An 18891-nucleotide genomic window follows, 5' to 3' on the forward strand; every position below is an offset into this window, starting at 1 on the left:
GGGTTGTTGTTGTCTGTCCATTTTCAAGACTACTTGAGTTTTTCTATACTGTGTCTTATTTGTGATTATAAAATGCTGCTTTTGTTTGATTTGGATATGCTATGATGGATTCTCTATGATTTTGTCAACTTGCATTGGGCACTGATGTGATTCTGGTTGGATTTGACTGTCAACCTAGCATCACCTTTTCTCCACTGTTTGCATTTTCAAGACGTCAACCTTTTGCAGCGTGCTGACAAAGAGTCAGGCTGGCTGCGGGAAATTTCCCCTTCTGCACCACTGACCCAAATGAAAGCAAAGTGCCCATTCCAGACCAGCGCTATGATTTCCTCTGTCAAGTCCACAAACCAGCCAGGTAGGATATCTCTCCATTCACCCATTCTCTCGCATTTGACATCTGCTCACGCTCGTCTTGCTCTCTCGCCAAGAGCAAAGTTGTCGATATCTCCTTCCTCTAGTGATGCGTGATTGCTGCTCCACTCAAGTCATTTTTTTTTTTTTTTTTTAGATTTAAGAAACAAAGCCTCTAGTCTCGTATTTATGGAGGCTCCTCCAGTGGGGCCATCAAAATTATTGGAACATCAAGGTCAGTTCCTTGTATGAGTTTGAAGACATTTGAGTCTCAGATCAAACAAGAAGTTCAAATTTTCATTTTTTGAAGGAATGTAACAGACCTTTTTAAATTAATTTCAAGTGAATTATAGTTACTGCCATCCCAGTTAAAAATGCAACTTTGACATCTTTATCAGTCAATGGCACTGAATGAGAATCTTGGTGTCAAGCCTTGTGGCTCTTCTCTGGACTACTTTGCAAAATCCAATCTGGTTTTCAGATTCCTTTTGTCAATGAATGGTTTGCATCTTTCTCATAACACCTGAGCGAGTCAAAAGGCTGAGCTCGCGTTCACTTTTGCCACACGAGCGACTCGGCATGGTGTAACGCTGCTCGGCGAACATCATGACACAGCTCAAAGGCTTGTGAAAGAACTCGTGGGCTTTTCAAAGCACCCGCCTCAGTTGTCTTGTTCGCAGGCCGTTCGGGGCGTTAGGTGCAGAGATCAACATTAAAGTCACAATTCATTAAGTCGCGGCAAAACGCACATTCCCTCTGAAAAGGCTCGCTCAAAGAGAGTGACACAAGTACAGAGGGTTCTTGTCTGTGTCAACTTTCAGAAGCTATGCAGTATGGTTTGAATTATGCTAGCCCATTTGATCTTGTGCTGTAAATGCGGGCCATCAACATTCATGTGTGCTTTTGGATGCTGGAAAAGTTATCAGGAAACTTTTGACTCGTGTTCAAAGTTGTCATTGAGGCAAAATGTCATTTCAGTATAGTGTTAAAGGTTTCAATCATATATTTGTATATAACATGGCATTATGTTTGTATGTCACGACGGAATGTTGTCATAGAAACTTAAGTGGGTGACTTTCCAAATTGAACTTAAAACCTTGTGACAACTTGTCGAACGGAATGTGTCGCCAGCTGCTCAGTTACGGTAATGATGGGAAATGGAAACATCACATCGCTGTTGCCACACCCGTGTGTCATGGAACACAACTGGCAACAGGTTGCCAGGCCTGCTTGGCTAGCCTTCCAGTCTGCCTCCCGCTCAGAGACATTTTGCCCATGACCCCAACCAGCATAGGCTGGACAGTAAATGGATGGCTGGACGGATGGATGATGATGTCTTTCCACGTTGCCAGTGCTGATCACATTTGCGATAGTCGTATCATGTGACAAACTGGTTTAACTGTACTTTTTTTCTGTACTGTACAATTGCTCCTTCTTTTTATTGACACTTATTGGATTATCACTCTATTCATTATTGATTGGCTGTCACTCAGATTGATTTGGATACTTGTTGTCCGTCAGTATTAGCGCACTAGTGGGAACTTTGTCACAATTCAAATTGTTCAATTGTTTTTTCCGCACCGATATCAAGTACCGATACTTCCATTTAGCACAGACCAAACATTGTAAACAAAACTTATTTTCCCGATAAGCCAGACTGCCTCTGTATAGCAGCAGGATTTACTTGATGTCGATTTATTTATTTATTTTTGCTTTAAGTAATGGTGGCTGGTATCGGCGACCTCCACGAGTACCCAATACATTAAAATGAGGCCGATATCGGTCCGATACCATATCGGTACTTGCCCATCTCTACTTTTTTTTTTTTTTTACGTTTTTGTTGATCACATATCAACATTTTAACTGAGAGGATACCGGGACAAAAATCTAGAACATTCTAAATGTATATTTGTGATGCTAGCCTCTTATTTACTTTTACTGTAGCACTGCAGAGGTTCCAAGAACTGGAGACAAATATGTTTTAAAGCACTAGAGAAATTTTGGATTTATATCCTCAATGAAACATTTGGCCGTCTCGGACATGCATTGATTCACAAGTGATGTCTTTAGTCGCGCTGCAGTAAAGGAGATGAAAAGGAACAGTGTCTCTGTGTTAAGTGGCCACTATGGGTGAGTGATGTGATGGTGGCTTCCATGCTAATATTTTGGAGGAGCTGGCGTTCATCCATCCACACAGCTGTTTTCCATGTGAGAATGAGCTGGCTATTGTTCTGCAGTCTTTTAAATTTAATAGAGCAAAACCACGTTTGTGCTCATCTGAGTAAGTCACCAAGCTGCTCGTTTTATGAACGTTGACTTCATTTGTAATATATGCTACTTGGATGTCGTTGGAAAATACGCCTTTATGACACTAAACTCTCTAATGTGTGGCCTTTTAGTGTAACCTGGGAATTCAGACAAAAGTTTCAGAAATGATCTAAAGTAGGGGAAAAGCCTTTTTTAGCTCGAGTGTGCTAAAGTGCGCATAGCAAAGCGACTCCATCCAACACCTTTGGAATGTAACTGAACATACTCAACAAAAAAAAATGTTTGCAATCGTTAAAACGGCGACCTTGAACAAACCCTGATGAGAAATCCACAACGGTTTGAAGCTCGCTAGAATACGGGCTTTAATTCCGGTGCTTATTTTGAGCATTTTCGAGTGTATTGCCTTAGCGTCGACTCGATCCCTGATGAATCAGTGATTTGTGAGCCAGCGCACCTTTTTTCTACTACAGTGTGTTCACTGGGCCATATTCCAATTTGTTTCTTTGTTTCCTATCAATTATTCGTTTGAGTGCGTCACCTTGACAAAAGGGCAATGGGTTTGAAGATGACTTTAGGGTTTTGTGTCACGCATTGTGAGGCCTTGGGGCAGTTCGACCTGACTTACTGGTACTCCTTTCTATTTCTGCAAAATAATTCCCAGCGGTTCGACATTCCCTCCTATAATGATCTCTGTATAATACAGGGAAACCTCCATGGGTGTTACCAAAACGTGAGCCATGGCATTCCAAGCCGCGATTTAATTGTCGATTATGGAATCACTCCAGGAATTTTATGTAATCACTCACCTGCTCACAGAGTCTTCATAGCCACAAGCATCTGTAGTATTTGTAGTTGACGCCACCCAATTATTTATTTACGTCTACTCTTCGACACTACGTGAAAGAAATGTTTCCAAAAAGTTGCACAAAATTCTTTACGCCCGCACATTCATGTTTGATGTATTCAAGATGCCGGTTCTTAAATTTTGTACACCTCTGTCGGTAAAATAATTTTCCCCCGTGGCATGCATGTTTTTATTTCGTTGTTTTAAGCAATCCGGGCAAAGACGCGTGTGGATCATTTAACGGCAGCATGGCTCGTCCTCCTTTTATACGCTTTGTGTTTTGAGGTGCTGTCACAGCATTTAAATGAGCGTTTTTGCCCGAGCGAGAATGAAGAGTCTTTGTCAGCCTCCACTCGTGGCGGATGATTAGAGCCAAATGCCTTCCCATCTTGAGTGGAGATCGCCACAGCTCCAAATAAAATCTGCCCTGATTGAAGGTCGCAATATTTTGAATTCTAATGGGCTCGCAAGATGAATTGCCTGAAATAGACTAGCGACTCTTCCTGCGTCGTCCTCCTACTCAGCCCCCCCTTTTCCTTGTCCCCCCCCACCCCTCCTGTCCACTGTGAAAAGAACCACCGGGAATGGCAAGGCCCGATGATCATAGAATTATTGGATGGTGATTCTAAACCCCTCAAAGAGGAGTTGCTATGGAGATCTCGTTCCAAACTGCAAAATGATTCTGCTATGAAAGAGCGCAGGGTCTGAAAAGGCGAACACATCATTGTTCAGGTGGCGGTTGGTTAGGAAATTGCTGGTGCCTGTGCAATCAGTGGCACTGAAGGACCTGAAAAGGTTTCTTCTCTGATGCGGGACAACACTTGTGTGCATGTGAAACTTGCACATGTGTTCCCAACAAATGGAAATGGCAAGGAAGCTAAAGATGAGATGAGTCACTTTTGTTTTTTTGGGGTCATGTCAACAAATGTAACTTGGTCCCATCTGGATCATCCAATTTAGGATTCTACACATTCCCAATTTTTGTCTAAAGTATATCCCTCATTCTCTAAGAATATTATTATTCTTTATAAAAACACACAAATGTTATTTTTAAAAAATTGTAAGAACATAATAGTTGCACCTTCTCGAAAAAGTAGCAGGCAAAAATATTCCAGAATTTCTTTTTTAATTATTAGAAAAATAATTAAATGATAATTAAAATTAAATTAAAAAATATATATATATATATATATATATATATATATATATATATATATATATATATATATATATATATATATATATATATATATATATATATATATATATATATATATGTGTAATGAAAGCAAATTCTTTAGGGAAAAAAAATCTTAAAATGTTTTGACAAAAATATCTTAATACTGGGCAAAAATAGTTTAGTGAAAAATATTTTCTTATAAAAACAAATCGGCAAAAGATTGGCCAAAGGAGAGGAAAATACACACAAATATAAAGATAAAATATAAACATCTGTAAAACAAGGCAAATTTTCATGTTTCTTTTTGTACAAAGAGTGCTTTGAATGCATCATTTCATCAAGCCGCCTTTAAGTTGCCAACGTATTTACAGTAATTGCTAAGTCAGTACGCCAAGGAAAAACTCCTGAAGCTGTCATCGTATAGCCGTCGCTCTCACCAATCCTATAAAAACATATTTCTGAATACTCCTCATGTTCATCTGTAGTGTTTCAAAACCGGTAAGACACCCATCATACGCTTCCCCCTCAACACACCCATAAAATTGCTTTTACTGCTCTGAATGCCAGTAGAATTGCGACGCTGACTTGGCGTGAACATTTTTTAAGGCGGTGAGAGGAATGCGACTTCTTCAGATGTGCTCTTAGCCAAGCCGCCTTGCATGTGAAAACACGCGCAGGAAGTTGAAGGCGAATGAATACTGTAATTTTGCAGAATTATGTTGACCACGTACCCTCCCAGGTAGCGACATCACACGGCACAAGCTCAATCAGTATCAGTATTGATCTTTGACTTGACACAGATTGCAGTCTTGTCTGTCGACGTCATTCACAAGTGATGATAGCTCGAGCTTCTTTTTGACGCTCGGTGTAATACTCCAAACTGGTGGGGTCTCTCCTAAAACCATTTAAGAGTCACATTATGCTGTAGTTCTTGTCGGGCACCCCCATCTTGGAGTGCCAGTGTAAATCCAAAAATTGGAGCTCCCCTAATCAGGCCATCCAAAGCCACTCCCCGCTAATCACTTTGGTCATATTCCACAAATGCATTTTTAATCATAAAACTCTTTTTAGATTCTCAGGAAGGTGCAAAGAACATTTTGTTGTCAGAAATTTTTTTTGGACTTGATTTCCTCTTTACTATCAGGGTGGACATTTTGGCTGATGTTAGCATTAGCTTTTTTTGTTGTTTTTCTTGCTAGCATCCTTGCATGGCGACGGCCTCACAAGAGTCAATTGTAACAAGTGCCCCTCACAATCCCCCCCCCCCATCTTTTTTTTCCATACATTTGTTCTCTGGCTCTCAGCCATAAATTGGGTGGCTGTAAAGTTGAAGTGAATGTTAAATTAGGCAGAATTAATTGAAAGGAATTACGGTGGCATATATGGTGTCCAAAAGGAGAATGTCAGGCCATCAGCTGTGCCTGCCCTTCCAAAGCCTTTCTATCTACTTTTCATGTCACAAATATAAGCTAGCACATTGTAGACCAGTCAAAAAAGAGTGCTATTTATATTTCTACGACTTGATTGAATTGAAATCATTCATGACAGATTTATGACTAATTCGAGCACTTTTGAAACCTGATGTGCCAGAATTGCTCGTAAGAATTTGCCCGACAGGATATCCAAATTGTACATTATGAGCGCTGCTGGTGTATGTATATTCTCGCAGCAAACAAAGTGATTACGTTGCAGTATATTTCCTAAGTTCGTACAAACACAATGGACAATTTCCATCGCAATCACTGCTAAACAGGGAGCTGGTAAATTGGAGCAGCAAAACAATAATTCCACTGATTAGCCCCTTTCTGTGGAGCCTAAGTGAACTGTTTATGCTGTGGAGTACCTCGGCAAGAGGAGACGAACCAAAACAGGCTGATTAGACAAACTAATTGAGTAAGTTCATTTCGGCACGAGGACAACAACGCACAGGATGACAGCTCGCGCACAAGTCCGCAGCTTTTTGCTGACAAGCTCGACTATTAAGTCGTGCGTGGATCAGCCATGCTGGTTTGTAACAACTTCACTTAAAAAAAAATAATAATAATCAAGCAGAAGAACAAGGTCGCGTGCGCTCGAGGGAACGATTATTTCTTTTACCATTGATGACATGCAAGAACACCTTTAATTCAGTGTTGACGTTGATTGCTCACGTTGGCATGCTAACATACTTGTGTTGTTAACTATTACCACCCACGCAAAGGTGGTATTCACACTGTAGAAGATTGCTAAAAATAATATTTTCAGTACAAAAAAGTACAGACTCCAAAATCCACCTGAGGACATTCAACATTATTTTAATGGGTTAAGTCAATCGACAAACTCTTTCTCTAAAAAGTAGAAGCTACAGAGCCCAAGTAGCATTCATTGTTACAAGTCTTAGTAAGGGCTAATTGGTTGACAGTTGACGAGTTTTATTTTTATGTATTTGAGGCTGGAAACAACAGATTCATTTATTTTTGGCCGCAATTTTCATTTTTTCTTACATGGGCATTGCATACAAGCATTTTACTGTGTAACTTTCCAACACTGGCTACAATGCTGTGCAAAAAGTCACCATTCAGGAAGTAACCAATCATAAAATGATCAATGCATGATCATTTTATGATTGTTTACTACAAATGGAAAGTTTTTACATTGTCAGCAATGACTTGGCATTATAGTTGCCTCAGTCTTTAACAGGCATTGTTTGTGACAGAACAGTGAGTCATCAATATTCCAAGCGTGCATCAATGTTCTGGCATGTTTGTCGCTGGTGTGACAGCTTTTTAATGAGCCAATCATAGAGGTGACGTAACTTTCTGTCAGGACCTCACCTGTCTGTCAACGGTGTTTTTATACGGAGCATTAACTGACGCCACTGAAGACACTGAAGCGGATACCAGACATGTTTCATTGAATTCTTCACCTGACTTGTACTTCCTTGTTGAATGACCTGGCGTTCCCTTTCTGACAGTAGTTGGTTGGTTGGTTGGTTGGTTGGTTGGTTGGTTGGTTGGTTGGTTGGTTGGTTGGTTGGTTGGTTGGTTGGTTGGTTGGTTGGTTGGTTGGTTGGTTGGTTGTTGTTCACTCATAAAAAAATGTATTTAAAAATAAAAAAACTGCAGCCATGGTAAGTTTTTCATGTTTTATGAAACACGATGCGAACTTCACTTCTACAGCTCTGGAGATGCAATAAATACCAGACATGTTTCATTGAATTCTTCACCTGACTTGTACTTCCTTGTTGAATAACCTGGCGTTCCCTTTCTGACAGTAGTTGGTTGGTTGGTTGGTTGGTTGGTTGGTTGGTTGGTTGGTTGGTTGGTTGGTTGGTTGGTTGGTTGGTTGGTTGGTTGGTTGTTGTTGACTCATAAAAAATGTATTTAAAAATAAAAAAACTGCAGCCATGGTAAGTTTTTCATGTTTTATGAAACACGATGTGAACTTCACTTCTACAGCTCTGGAGATGCAATAAATAAATAAATAAATTGATAAATAAACAAAAAAAAAATACATAAATAAATAAATCTGTGGTAAAAAAAATTAAAAAATTAAAAAATAAATAAATACATTTGAGGGTAAAAGGCCTAGTGACCAACCCAAATGAAGCTTCCCCTCCATCCCAAGTTGCAGCCTTTACAATTTGGGAAAATTTGTGGGGGAATCACAAGACTTATTGATTGCTTTTTTACCGATTTGTCACCCTCCTGCTGTTCCCTGGTAGAAGAAATAAAAGGAAAAAAAATCAATACTTATATGTTGTTTGTGTGTCTTTGCGCTGCAGGTGCATTTGACGATGAGGATATCATCTATGATGAGACGAGCGGGGACCCCATGAGGGACATGGAGATCATCCACAAGAAGCTGAGGCTGAAGGACAAGGATGATGATCTTCCCTATTATTGACAAGCTGGAGAAGACGGCAATTAGGAACGGCGACAAGAAACTCAAACCAGAATACGTGAGTCAGTCTCAGCAGGATGTTTGCACCCCCCCCCGCCCCCCCTCCCAGCAGTGTGGCACAAATAATCACCCTCCCACACACACGGCAAAAGCAGGGGGAGAAAAAAAAGTATGTTTTTCTTAATCTCCACGCAATGGGTCTCCCCCCTCTCCTTCTCACCCCTTCGCCATTTTCTACCTCTCTGAGATTGAAAGCGATCAGGGGTCAGGAGTGTGCCGCTGCAGAAATCATTAATAGAGAGTTACTTATTCAGTGGCCGACCCGGGGTCAGCGCCGTGGTCTAATGAAAGTGTTTCCACACACTTCTTGTTCATCTAAAGTAATACTTGCATCACCGAACATGCGGCCGCGTAAGCGAGGACAGCAGGTGATGTGTCTGTCTCCATCACATTAAAACCCTTAAAGTCCCTGCAAAGTGAAAATTTCTTTCTAAATTTGATAAAAATCAAATAAGAATAACCACACTGATGATAAAAAAATGTAAATAAAATGAGACTTAAAAGATGTGCTCTGGAAATTCAAGCTGTTGTCCCCGCTCTCAATGCTCTCCATTGAATGCTCTGAAACTATAGAAAATGGATGGATGGATTTCATATATTTGTTCGAGCTTGATCAGAGAACGACTAAAATCCGTCAAAATGGTCTGTGATTTGCCTGTAAATGTCCCACGATGCACTTAAGGAGGGGGGATGTGGCATTTCAGTGGGAGCGACGTGCCCCCGCCACTGCGAGGCTCGGACCACTCATTACACTAACGAGAGGGGCTATTTCACCTGCCGCACAGCCCACCCCACCGCAGCCGCCCCTAACTCCCCCACTTGGCCGCGCCTCCCCACAAGCCGTGCAGCCCCACTAACCGCAGCCATTCAGCCAAGGCAGGTGGCCGCTTTGCGCACATAATTGCTGACAATTTTTGGCAATGAATAAAAATGATCTACATTAATCGTCAAAGGTTGCGCCAGGCAAGTCAAATCTATGGAAGACCTCTTTAGATGGCAAGAAAGAATGGCGCTTATCAAAGGCTGCACCGGGCTTTTAAGACGGGAGGGACGCGACGCGATTGTCTTGCCGTTAGGCCGGCCGACTGTGTGGGCCTCGCTCAGCTGCCGCCACTCGCATATTTGCATCTTTATGTCACCATTTAAATGCACACGTCTTTAAAGGCACAAGAAAGAAGACATGTTTTAGACTTCTGCCCGCATTTGAGTTGAATCCCTTCAAGTTCGGTTTAAGGGTTAAAAAAAAAAAGATTGCAATTTCTTATGACGTGTAGCTGTGTATACGTGCAGATACATAACATATATACATTAGGGCTTCAACAAATTATTATTTTATTAACCAATTGATAAGTCGATTTTTTTTTTGTTGATTAATCAGATTAAAAAAATATTTCCATTGACAGTGCAAAAAATGCACAAATTTATTATGATTCAGCTACTGGATTGATTCTTAATACAGGCCAGAAATATTGATCATTGTTGTCAAAATTACAAGCACATGTTTGATTTGCTTTCATGGATGACTACAGAAATCTAAGAATATTAACTGTTGAATGACTGCAATTGTGAGATTTGTACAATTTTAAATGAAAGTGCCAATTATGAAAATACTTTTGATTAATTGGATAATTGGTTTGTTGCCAATTGTTTATTGCACCTCTGAACAACAAATATACATGTCATATACCTGTGAATACGAGTACAAGTAATATATGTTGCAATGTAATACTTTCCGTTGTATTTTATCTCCTCCCAGTTGCTAGGTTGAGATGTCAAGTCAATGCCAAGAATCATAATAATATAACATCAATAATAATCATTTTCCTAAATGGAAATCATTTTCCTAAATGGAAAAAAATCCCTCATAACAAACACACAATGACTCTACACCAAGGCATACAGACAAACTCTGGTATATTTCTCCATTGTTATCAAGATTCGCTAACAACGCCGCAGTGATGTTTTTCTTTGCGGTGCAATTTTCCCTGCCTTTTGTCCTTACGATTGGTCTCACAAACAACAATAATGGCAAGGCAGCCCACCAGCGGCGCTCGGCGGTGGCAGGCGTCCAGTCATGGCGGACCTTTTTATTAACACCTGCCTGTTAGGGGAGCAAGCTGATGAGGGGAAAACCTGGAGCGGGTTCAGGCCGTGTCAGTGGCCGTTTGCTGTTTCCATTTCACACATGATTAATCTCTCTGTGAAGACTTGGGCCGGGCGGGCGAAGTGTGTGTGCGCACCTCTTCCCCATGCGCCTCTCCCGCTGGCTGCACTCTCTGGCTGCCTGACTAAAAAGGCCTTTAGAATTCCTGCGGAGAGAGATGTGGCCAGAGTGAATGCAGCTGGCCGGGGGTCAGCGTGTGGAGCTTTTTGCTGCCATTGTGTAATTGAGGCTCTGGCAAGGTTTTTTTTTTTTTTTTTTCTCGCTTCTTTCAAAAGGCGGTGTGATTGTGAAGTGCGCTAAGGGTTTGGGGAGGGAAACGGAGGCAAGGGGAGTGTTTCAGGGGGTGGGCAAGTTTTTATTTGGAGAGGCAGGTCAAGTTGACAGCAACAATAGGAATGCGTTCCGCTAATTTACGTGGGGTCGAATCAACGATAATAGGCTCCATTTCTTTACTACAACTTTTCTATCTGGCACCCTCCCATTCTCCACCCTTTTCCGCCGACAACGACTGTCAAGAAGCAGTCTCGAGTGTCGGCCACGCCATCCCGTTCGCCGTACAGTATTCTGACCGGGAATGCCAAAGAAATTCTTTTAAACACTCCACTGAAATGCTCACACATGAGTTTCTGAAATGGACCAATGGCCGGTCGATTATCAAAAAGTTATTACTTAATAGTTGAGACTTTAGAGTTGGAGTACAGCCTTTCGACTTGCGATTCCCGTTCTCGGACAAGTCGGTACAAGATAAAAAAAATGACGCAATTTCATGGAAATGCCATGACACATGGCGCTATCATGCCGCCAGTCGCACGCCACCCACGATTTGAACAAATGTGAAGCGGATGAGCTGGAAGCGGCCATTCCGTTTCATCTGCACACTCTTAAGACACATTATCATGACATACAACCGTAATTTAAGTAGCGTCTCTTCACTCGTCCTTTTTTTTATTGCCTTAACTGAACTTTTATGACGCATCGATCACTTTCTTTTTGATGATGATAAAATGACATTTCCTCAAATGTGTCACCGCCGTTGTGTAAGCGTGGATGATGTCATTCCTGTATGTCTTGATTCAATTGTCCTCCTTCGGAAAGGCTTGAAGGCAAGACTGCGCTCAGTACAAGTAAAAGTTTTGTCTCAATTAGCAAACGTTACATACACGCTAACACAACAATTTGTTAGCACCTGGCTGAGCGTTTGCCGAAGTACCGCCAGTGTCACTTAGTCTACCCTAACACAACATCCTGCCTCGCAAAGCTTAACCAGCCCGCAAAACTTCATTAAGCACTTCATCTAGCATATGGTCCCCATTTTCCAACAACATTTTTTCAATTCCATACAATATCAAAGAGAATGAAGGCCCTAAATATCAAAACAGCAAATATAAGTATGTTCAAAGCGAAAAGTCATTAATACCATCTGGCGATGCTCAGTAAATCACATGGGAGGGGAAAAAAAAACCCTCTTCCAGGGCCTATTATATTGAAGATGGTTTCACTGCACATATTTGGCTTTGTTGCCACATGTTTCTCACAATTGTAGCATTAGTGGCATGCTTTACAAGTGGCACTTTGTAGCCCGGAAATCCCCGCAGAGCACAAAGACTGTCCAAATACAATGAATAAAGAAACTTTTGCCTTTTTCAATTGCACCAACACCATAAACTCATTTCGTATTGCCCAAAACCTTTTTTTTTTTTTTTAGCCATGAAAGTGAGCGGTTCACTCAGCTCATGCAAGGTTAGCATTGGTTAGCACTGATTCTTTTACGCCTCTCCTTTCTATTTTGGAGTTTGTCAAACACTCCTGTGGTCACACAATTTGTAGTTTGACTATAATGATCATGAAAATATTTCATAAATTGTCAAATTTCACTCAAGTGTTAAAAGATATTCATTCGGGAGCCTGTTAGCCCGCAAGCTAGCTTGCATCTTGTCGCGATGACGCATACATTGAGAAATATATTTAAAAAAAACATATTAAGAGCACATATTTTGTTCGTAATTTTTTTTCATCCGCTTGAAATTCAAGGTCTTTATCACTGATGAAAAATTATAGCCACCTCCATCATTCAAATTGCCCATCCCTGTCCTATTGCTTCAAAGTGCTAACCTCAAATTAGCTCACTGAAGTTTCACTTTTCTTCATTCCTTGTATCACACACACGCAGTCATTCACCTGCATATTGTTCAAATGTTCCTGACACGAAATCCCGTGCTACTGTCAGACAGAAGGAGTCGTTAATCAAATGATTCATGACTTGCGCAATAGCTACCCTGAGTCGGAAGACTTTTGTGTGCGTGTCGTGTGTGTGTGCAACTGCAAGCGATGCAATAAATCAGAATGTTTTAAACAGGCAAAGCGAATACCGCTGCAGGGTCTCCAGGGCGCCACGATGAACAATGTTGGCATCAAAGTGTTGATGTTTGACAAGTGATGAGTCACTTCCCATGTCCAGAGAGAAGCTCACACCTGTATGGAGATGATTACAGGTAGATCTGGCTGGCCCTAATTGTACAATAAATGCTCGCTCCGAGCCCTAATGGCAGCCGAGACGCCAGACTGCCATTTGCCTGTCGCCAAGCTCCTGTGTGTGATTTTTTTTTTTCTTCCTTCACAAGCACCGTTGAGATGATGATATGGTTACAGACTATTCAAAGCAAACAGCTAGACAAATTGCAATCTCAGATTTAATGTCTGAAGGAAAAGAAGTGATTCACAGAATGAGACAAATAAGGCAATTTTATCCCTGCCGTCTTTCAGGACGGTTTTATTCATTGGGATTTTTCAGGAGATGTTTGAATTTTAATGTGTTTTGTTTAATTCATTCATCATTCATGCATTCGTTTGAACTTAACGTTTCATGTGTTGGAAAGTTTGTGAATACATTGCAGAGTGAAATGGAATTTAATACAAGGTCAAAAAGAAAAGTTAACTGGTTACACACTGGATTGGTTGCCAGCCAATTGCTGGACAAATACAGAAAAACAACGATTGGTTTTATTCCATGAGGGTAATTTCACTTTTTGGTGCTTTGCAGGCGGGGGCAACATATCTCTATTTTAATACAAGTGTGATTTCTATTTTTCTTTCAGGTATTCAGACAGACGAGAGGCCATCAGCATTGGACAACTTAAATTTGGAAGTTTTTCTAAGTGTATGCGTTGCTCTTGGATGCTGCAATGGAATTCAGAGGTACGTCACCCCAAATTTTTTTATTCTCTACATTATAAATAGTTTAATTAATCGTCCGATTAATCAATAATAAGCATTTTTTGTCCGTCCAAAATCAGCATCGGCCTCAAAAATTTTCACATCTGTCAGGCTCTATTATGAAGATACCAAACCTTCCCCAGTCTACTTCTAAAGTGCTTGTGGCTTCTCGCAGCCATTTTGTCTAAGTGCTTTTTGACCAAGTGCATTTGCCAAAGTCAAAATCTATCTCCATTTTTTTGGGGGTTTCTCCTCAATTCACACACATGAAAGATAAGAGCCCCCGAAGCTCGGAAAGCGACCCGTTTTCAAACGACATCATCCTGCATGGAGATCAGAAGCCACATAGCACGCCGCCCTTGTTTAGAGAAGAATGCGCGGTATTAGCTTTAGAAAAGCATCATTAATGGAAGGATCAGACGAGGAGCAAGGCCGACTTTTATCCGCAGGTTCTCTGCTGGAGACGGTACATCATTTAGCGTAGAGAGGAGCACATGGCTCCAATCCTATACAGCGCATGTGTACAAGAAGGCATCCATGTGCATGTTTGAAGTCTGTCTCCGAGGCGACTCCGTGCTCATTTGGGTACAGGCGTAATTGCTGTGCGGAGATCAAAGACGTGCTGGCCCAGTGATGTTCCAGAGGAGACTTTAGCACACAGCCCTCTACTCTGTGCAACAGGGGCCCGCCCGCTGCTCGCCGACCCCCCCCCACCCCTCCGACCCCCTCCTCCCCCCTCCCCTCCGGCCCTGCGCTGCCCCTGCACATCCCTGCTCGTAAAAAATGATTAAGGCACCATTTGTCATGTGTTTATGACTGAGAGGCATTGCGTGATAGGGAATGGCATCTCCAAGAGTCTATCGAGAGGCTTTCTTCTCTTTGCAGACGTTTCCTATAGCCCCCCTTTTTTTGAGAGAGACTCGTTAAAGCGTCGGTGACGATGCGGTGGCTGCGGCCGCGGCCTTGCCAGTCTTGGCATGTTTTCACTCCATCGGTTAAGATATCGTTTATTTTACAAGGCATCGACAGCTTTATCAGTCCGGTGAAGCCCTCCCGTTTCACAATATGCCACATGGTTACGATTGTTTGTTTATCGTTTGTTTTAGCCTTCCCACATTTACTGAAACATAATTTAACTCGAGACACAATACCTGAATGCCACGCTTTGGCTCCCACTGTTCTAGAAGAAAAAAAAAAGATTCAAAGTCTGCTTGCTTCAAGCTGTTTAGTTGTGAGTCACAGTTTGTTGGGAAAACTGACACAGAAAACAAGAATCAAGCCTTGTGCATTCTCACACACAAATCGGATAATAGAGGTTTCACAAAAGTGCGCTAGCTTAATGCTAATAGATGAGCTAATTGGAATTACTTCCTTTAAAGGAGACGTCAAGTAAAAAAGCAAAACATGCACGAGTTGCAGTCTGTGATTTTTTTTTTTTCATATTTTATGGTCACAAAGACATACAGAGGAAAAATATATGGCGTGATAGCAATCATTCTTGTACATCCCCCTTTTTTTCCCCCTTCATCTTCCCAAGAATGTGCATTAAAGTAAATTGGCTCCTTGTAAGTCAAAGAGTTGACCTTTAACAAATCTGGAGCGCCTGTCCTATCTGTAAATGTGTCTGGCCTTTTGCTCCTCCTGCAGGCTACGGTGTCAATAAATATGCACACAGTATGTTAGTTCCTATCTACGTTAACGGCTGCAGCTCTTTTAGCATTATCGACTTTCATCACGTTACCCTCCGTCACAGTTGTTTTGACGAAATCGAATGCAGTAAAGACGAGAAGGGTACAAATGGGAATAAATGGAGCACAAGATCAGAATGTTTCACACACAACGAACACAACATCGTGTGGCCACTGGTAAACCAAATTTGTAAACACAACTGAGAAGACTCTTATTATTCCCATTTGAAGACTCTTTTATTCCTTCCAGAATGTCAAAGTTAACACGCAAGCAATGTACAAAATCATACAAGTAAAACAATAACCGAGTAGTCACGTGTTAAGTGACTGTGTCCTTCTTGGTTAAAATATTTTGCTATGAGGGTAATGTGAACCAAAAGAGAATTTACTCCGTTTGGCCTGTAGGGGGAGCTTTGACAATTAAAGTGAAGGAGGCCCCAGGCTAGCAGCAGTTGCCTCATATCAGCTCATCTTAGATTATTTCTTCTTTCTTCAACATGACTGATGGCACGATTTAAAAAAAAAAAAAAATCCTTCATAAAAATTGTCTTGACTTGTTTCTTTGTCTCGCTGTCGTGTAAGCTCTTTGTGCAGCGCGATAGCCTGATAAAAAAAACAACAACAACCCGTTCGTTCCCAAGCTAAGATGTACACGCCACAGGCCTGAGTCAGTCCTAATGGATCCCTTCAGCTTCAACTTAGTTGCAATAACAACACAAGAGGCTGTGCACTAAAACAGAAACAGATGGCCATCATAAAGTCCCGGCAGGCCAGTCGGGCCGCTTCTTGACTGTCCCTCGTTAATGAAAGGACACAGTCGACGTGTCTCATGTTGTCCTCTTTTGGTGCTGTGCCGGTCAAGCCTTGCTGTCGACTGTGCGGCTAATGAGATGGCAGACTAACAGTTTGGCCTGCGATGATCGTCTATGGATTTTGTTTGCACGCCGCTAAAAGTGGTCATGTCTCGCTTTTTGACTCAGAGTGCACTTTGCAATGTGGGAAGACAACTTTGTTGAATGTTAACATTAAAAAAAAATAGAAATTCCTCATTATATTGCGATTACCCCTGCAAACTCGAGTTTTTAAGGGTTTTGTACAGTTGTCAAAATTAACTATATTTATATATCACTATACTTCATTCTGTTTTTGTTCTGTTTTACCGTTAATCACAACTGAAAGTGACAAGCAGGTCGACACACCTTTAAATGTGTGGGATGAGTCAAACCATAAGCCAAGGTATTTTTTTACAGTCTATGTCACAGATTTTCTGGAACACATCTGTCACGATAAACATGGGTTCGTGAACCCAACCAAATAAGAGAAATAAATTTAGAGTTGCCACATAAAAATCCCAAGACCTCATTATCAGGATTATTGTTTGGCTGTTGTGAACGGAGGGGGCAAAAAAAAAAAAAAGACGCATGCTCAGTTGAGAGCATGATTGGCTGATGTTACGTATGTCCTTGATTACTTTCCCCCGGCTTTTATTCTAATAAGTGGCATCCTTTGTACTCCCTGGGACAGCTCGACAGTCTGACACACGATGGGAATAAATATTGCATGTGGTAGACATTAAGCTGTCATCTTGGGAGTGGAGGGAAAAAAAGACGAGATGGAGAAATCTGTGTGGTGTTCCTCGGCGCTACACACTTTGCTCGCTCTTGTCACAATTGTCACATGCTGACGACTCCCCCCGCTCGAGCCCGGGCCCTTTATTTTCTCTCGCCCAGTCAACTGCTGTGAATGACAGCACGGATAAGAAGAAGGATTTTGGGTGAGGTAGAACAGTCCTCTGGGATACAGTTTGAATTTCAGATTCATTTTAATTTTTTTTTTTTTGTACCCAGATCCCCTCAATTGCTTTACAAAGGACCTTCTCAAAATATCTCAGCTGTGTATGCCGCTCTTTGTGGCCGTCCACTTGTTCTTTGACAATTGTGCTATGTGTTTATGGTATAATAAATAAATAAATTAATTCATTTAAATTAATTTTTTGTACTCATACTGCAGATAATATTCAGTAATTTTCAACAAAACAGCATTCTGTGCTGAAACGCAGTACTTTTGGTTTCATTCTTCTTCTTTCAAATTTTCACCGGCTCAAATTCAAGTATGCTGCCATCTTGTGGTCAAAAGCAGAATTAAACTGCATTCAAGTGTACAGGAGAGTTAGGCCAAAATAGTTAACTGTACAAAAAAAATCTTTAAAATAGCAGAACCACAAACGTGAAATTCCCAATGGAGGGCTATACAGCAGACCAAAATAGTTAACTGTACAAAAAAAAATCAGAAAAATTGCGGAACCACGAACCTGAAATCCACCACGAACCTGAAATCCGCAGTGGAGGGCTATTTACTTTATTAGCACCCTTTTAGTCTCAGACTTGATTTTTTTACAAAGATTTAAAGTCACAAAATATCCCCTCCAAATTCCCATGACTTTGGATAAAAGATCTCAGAGTTATTTGGAGAAAAATCATCTTTTCAAGGTTTTTCTTTTAGGTGCAATGTGAGACGACAGTCTTAATTAAAGCTGCCCCTATTGTGCGTGTTCATTGAGCCGTGTTTCCTCCATCGCTTTGTAGGTTGAAAGCGGTTGACAATATTACCGCTAATGTGCCCGAGTGTGTAAGATCTCCTCGAGAGAAAACGATGTATGATGCATTTCCATCGAGTTTTGGCCGCAGGGAGCGCCGAGTGTCTGCACGCTCGTCGTTCAGGAGCTCACCGCTGGGAGGATGAAACACTTCCCACGGGGCTCCCTTCCTCCGTGACTTCCTGGCCTCAAAAGCCCGCCATGAGCTCGCACCTCATCTTTTAGTTTCCCTGAGCAGAGAAAGCTAAGAGGGAAGGGGGGGGGGGGGGGGGGTGTTGTTGGAGCAACATTATACTGCTGTAAAAGATGCTCAGCCTCCAACCGTCATCTGTAGCAGGTTTTCGGCTCGGGTGCCAAGGCTTTCTCTGGATTTAATCCAGCAGAGTTTCTCGTCAGTAAAACCTCACCTGTCTTGTTTCCACTGCAATATGTTCTATTTTTAGATACACAGTATGTGTCTATGGTGTTCAAAATATAGCCAATATATCTTGCAATATGTTTGGGAAAAAACATTCCATAATATTGAAATTCATAAAAGCAAATAGTAACTGGACATGACTAAGTAAGGTGCAGTAATAGCTTTTTGCAGAGGATAAAGAATATATTCTTTATGAAATTGTTATTTTGTCTGCGTATATGTCCTGA

General features: G+C 41.3%; 1 protein-coding gene across 2 annotated transcripts in view; it reads left to right on the forward strand.

The window, feature by feature from the left end:
• Positions 1-18891, forward strand: part of LOC148394487 (uncharacterized) — a 34743-nt gene that overhangs the window by 3567 nt on the left and 12285 nt on the right. For both annotated transcript variants that reach the window (XM_088382528.1, XM_088382527.1), the window contains exons 4-7: positions 212-355; positions 8407-8583; positions 13106-13241; positions 13845-13944. In XM_088382528.1, the coding sequence (XP_088238654.1) occupies positions 13186-13241; positions 13845-13944 (156 nt within the window). In that variant the 5' untranslated portion in view covers positions 212-355; positions 8407-8583; positions 13106-13185. The remainder of the gene's footprint in view (positions 1-211; positions 356-8406; positions 8584-13105; positions 13242-13844; positions 13945-18891) is intronic.

The sequence above is a fragment of the Syngnathus floridae genome, chromosome 8, assembly GCF_059516105.1.
Source record: "Syngnathus floridae isolate MCC-2025c chromosome 8, RoL_Sflo_1.0, whole genome shotgun sequence".
In the NCBI taxonomy this organism is placed as follows: Eukaryota; Metazoa; Chordata; class Actinopteri; order Syngnathiformes; family Syngnathidae; genus Syngnathus; species Syngnathus floridae.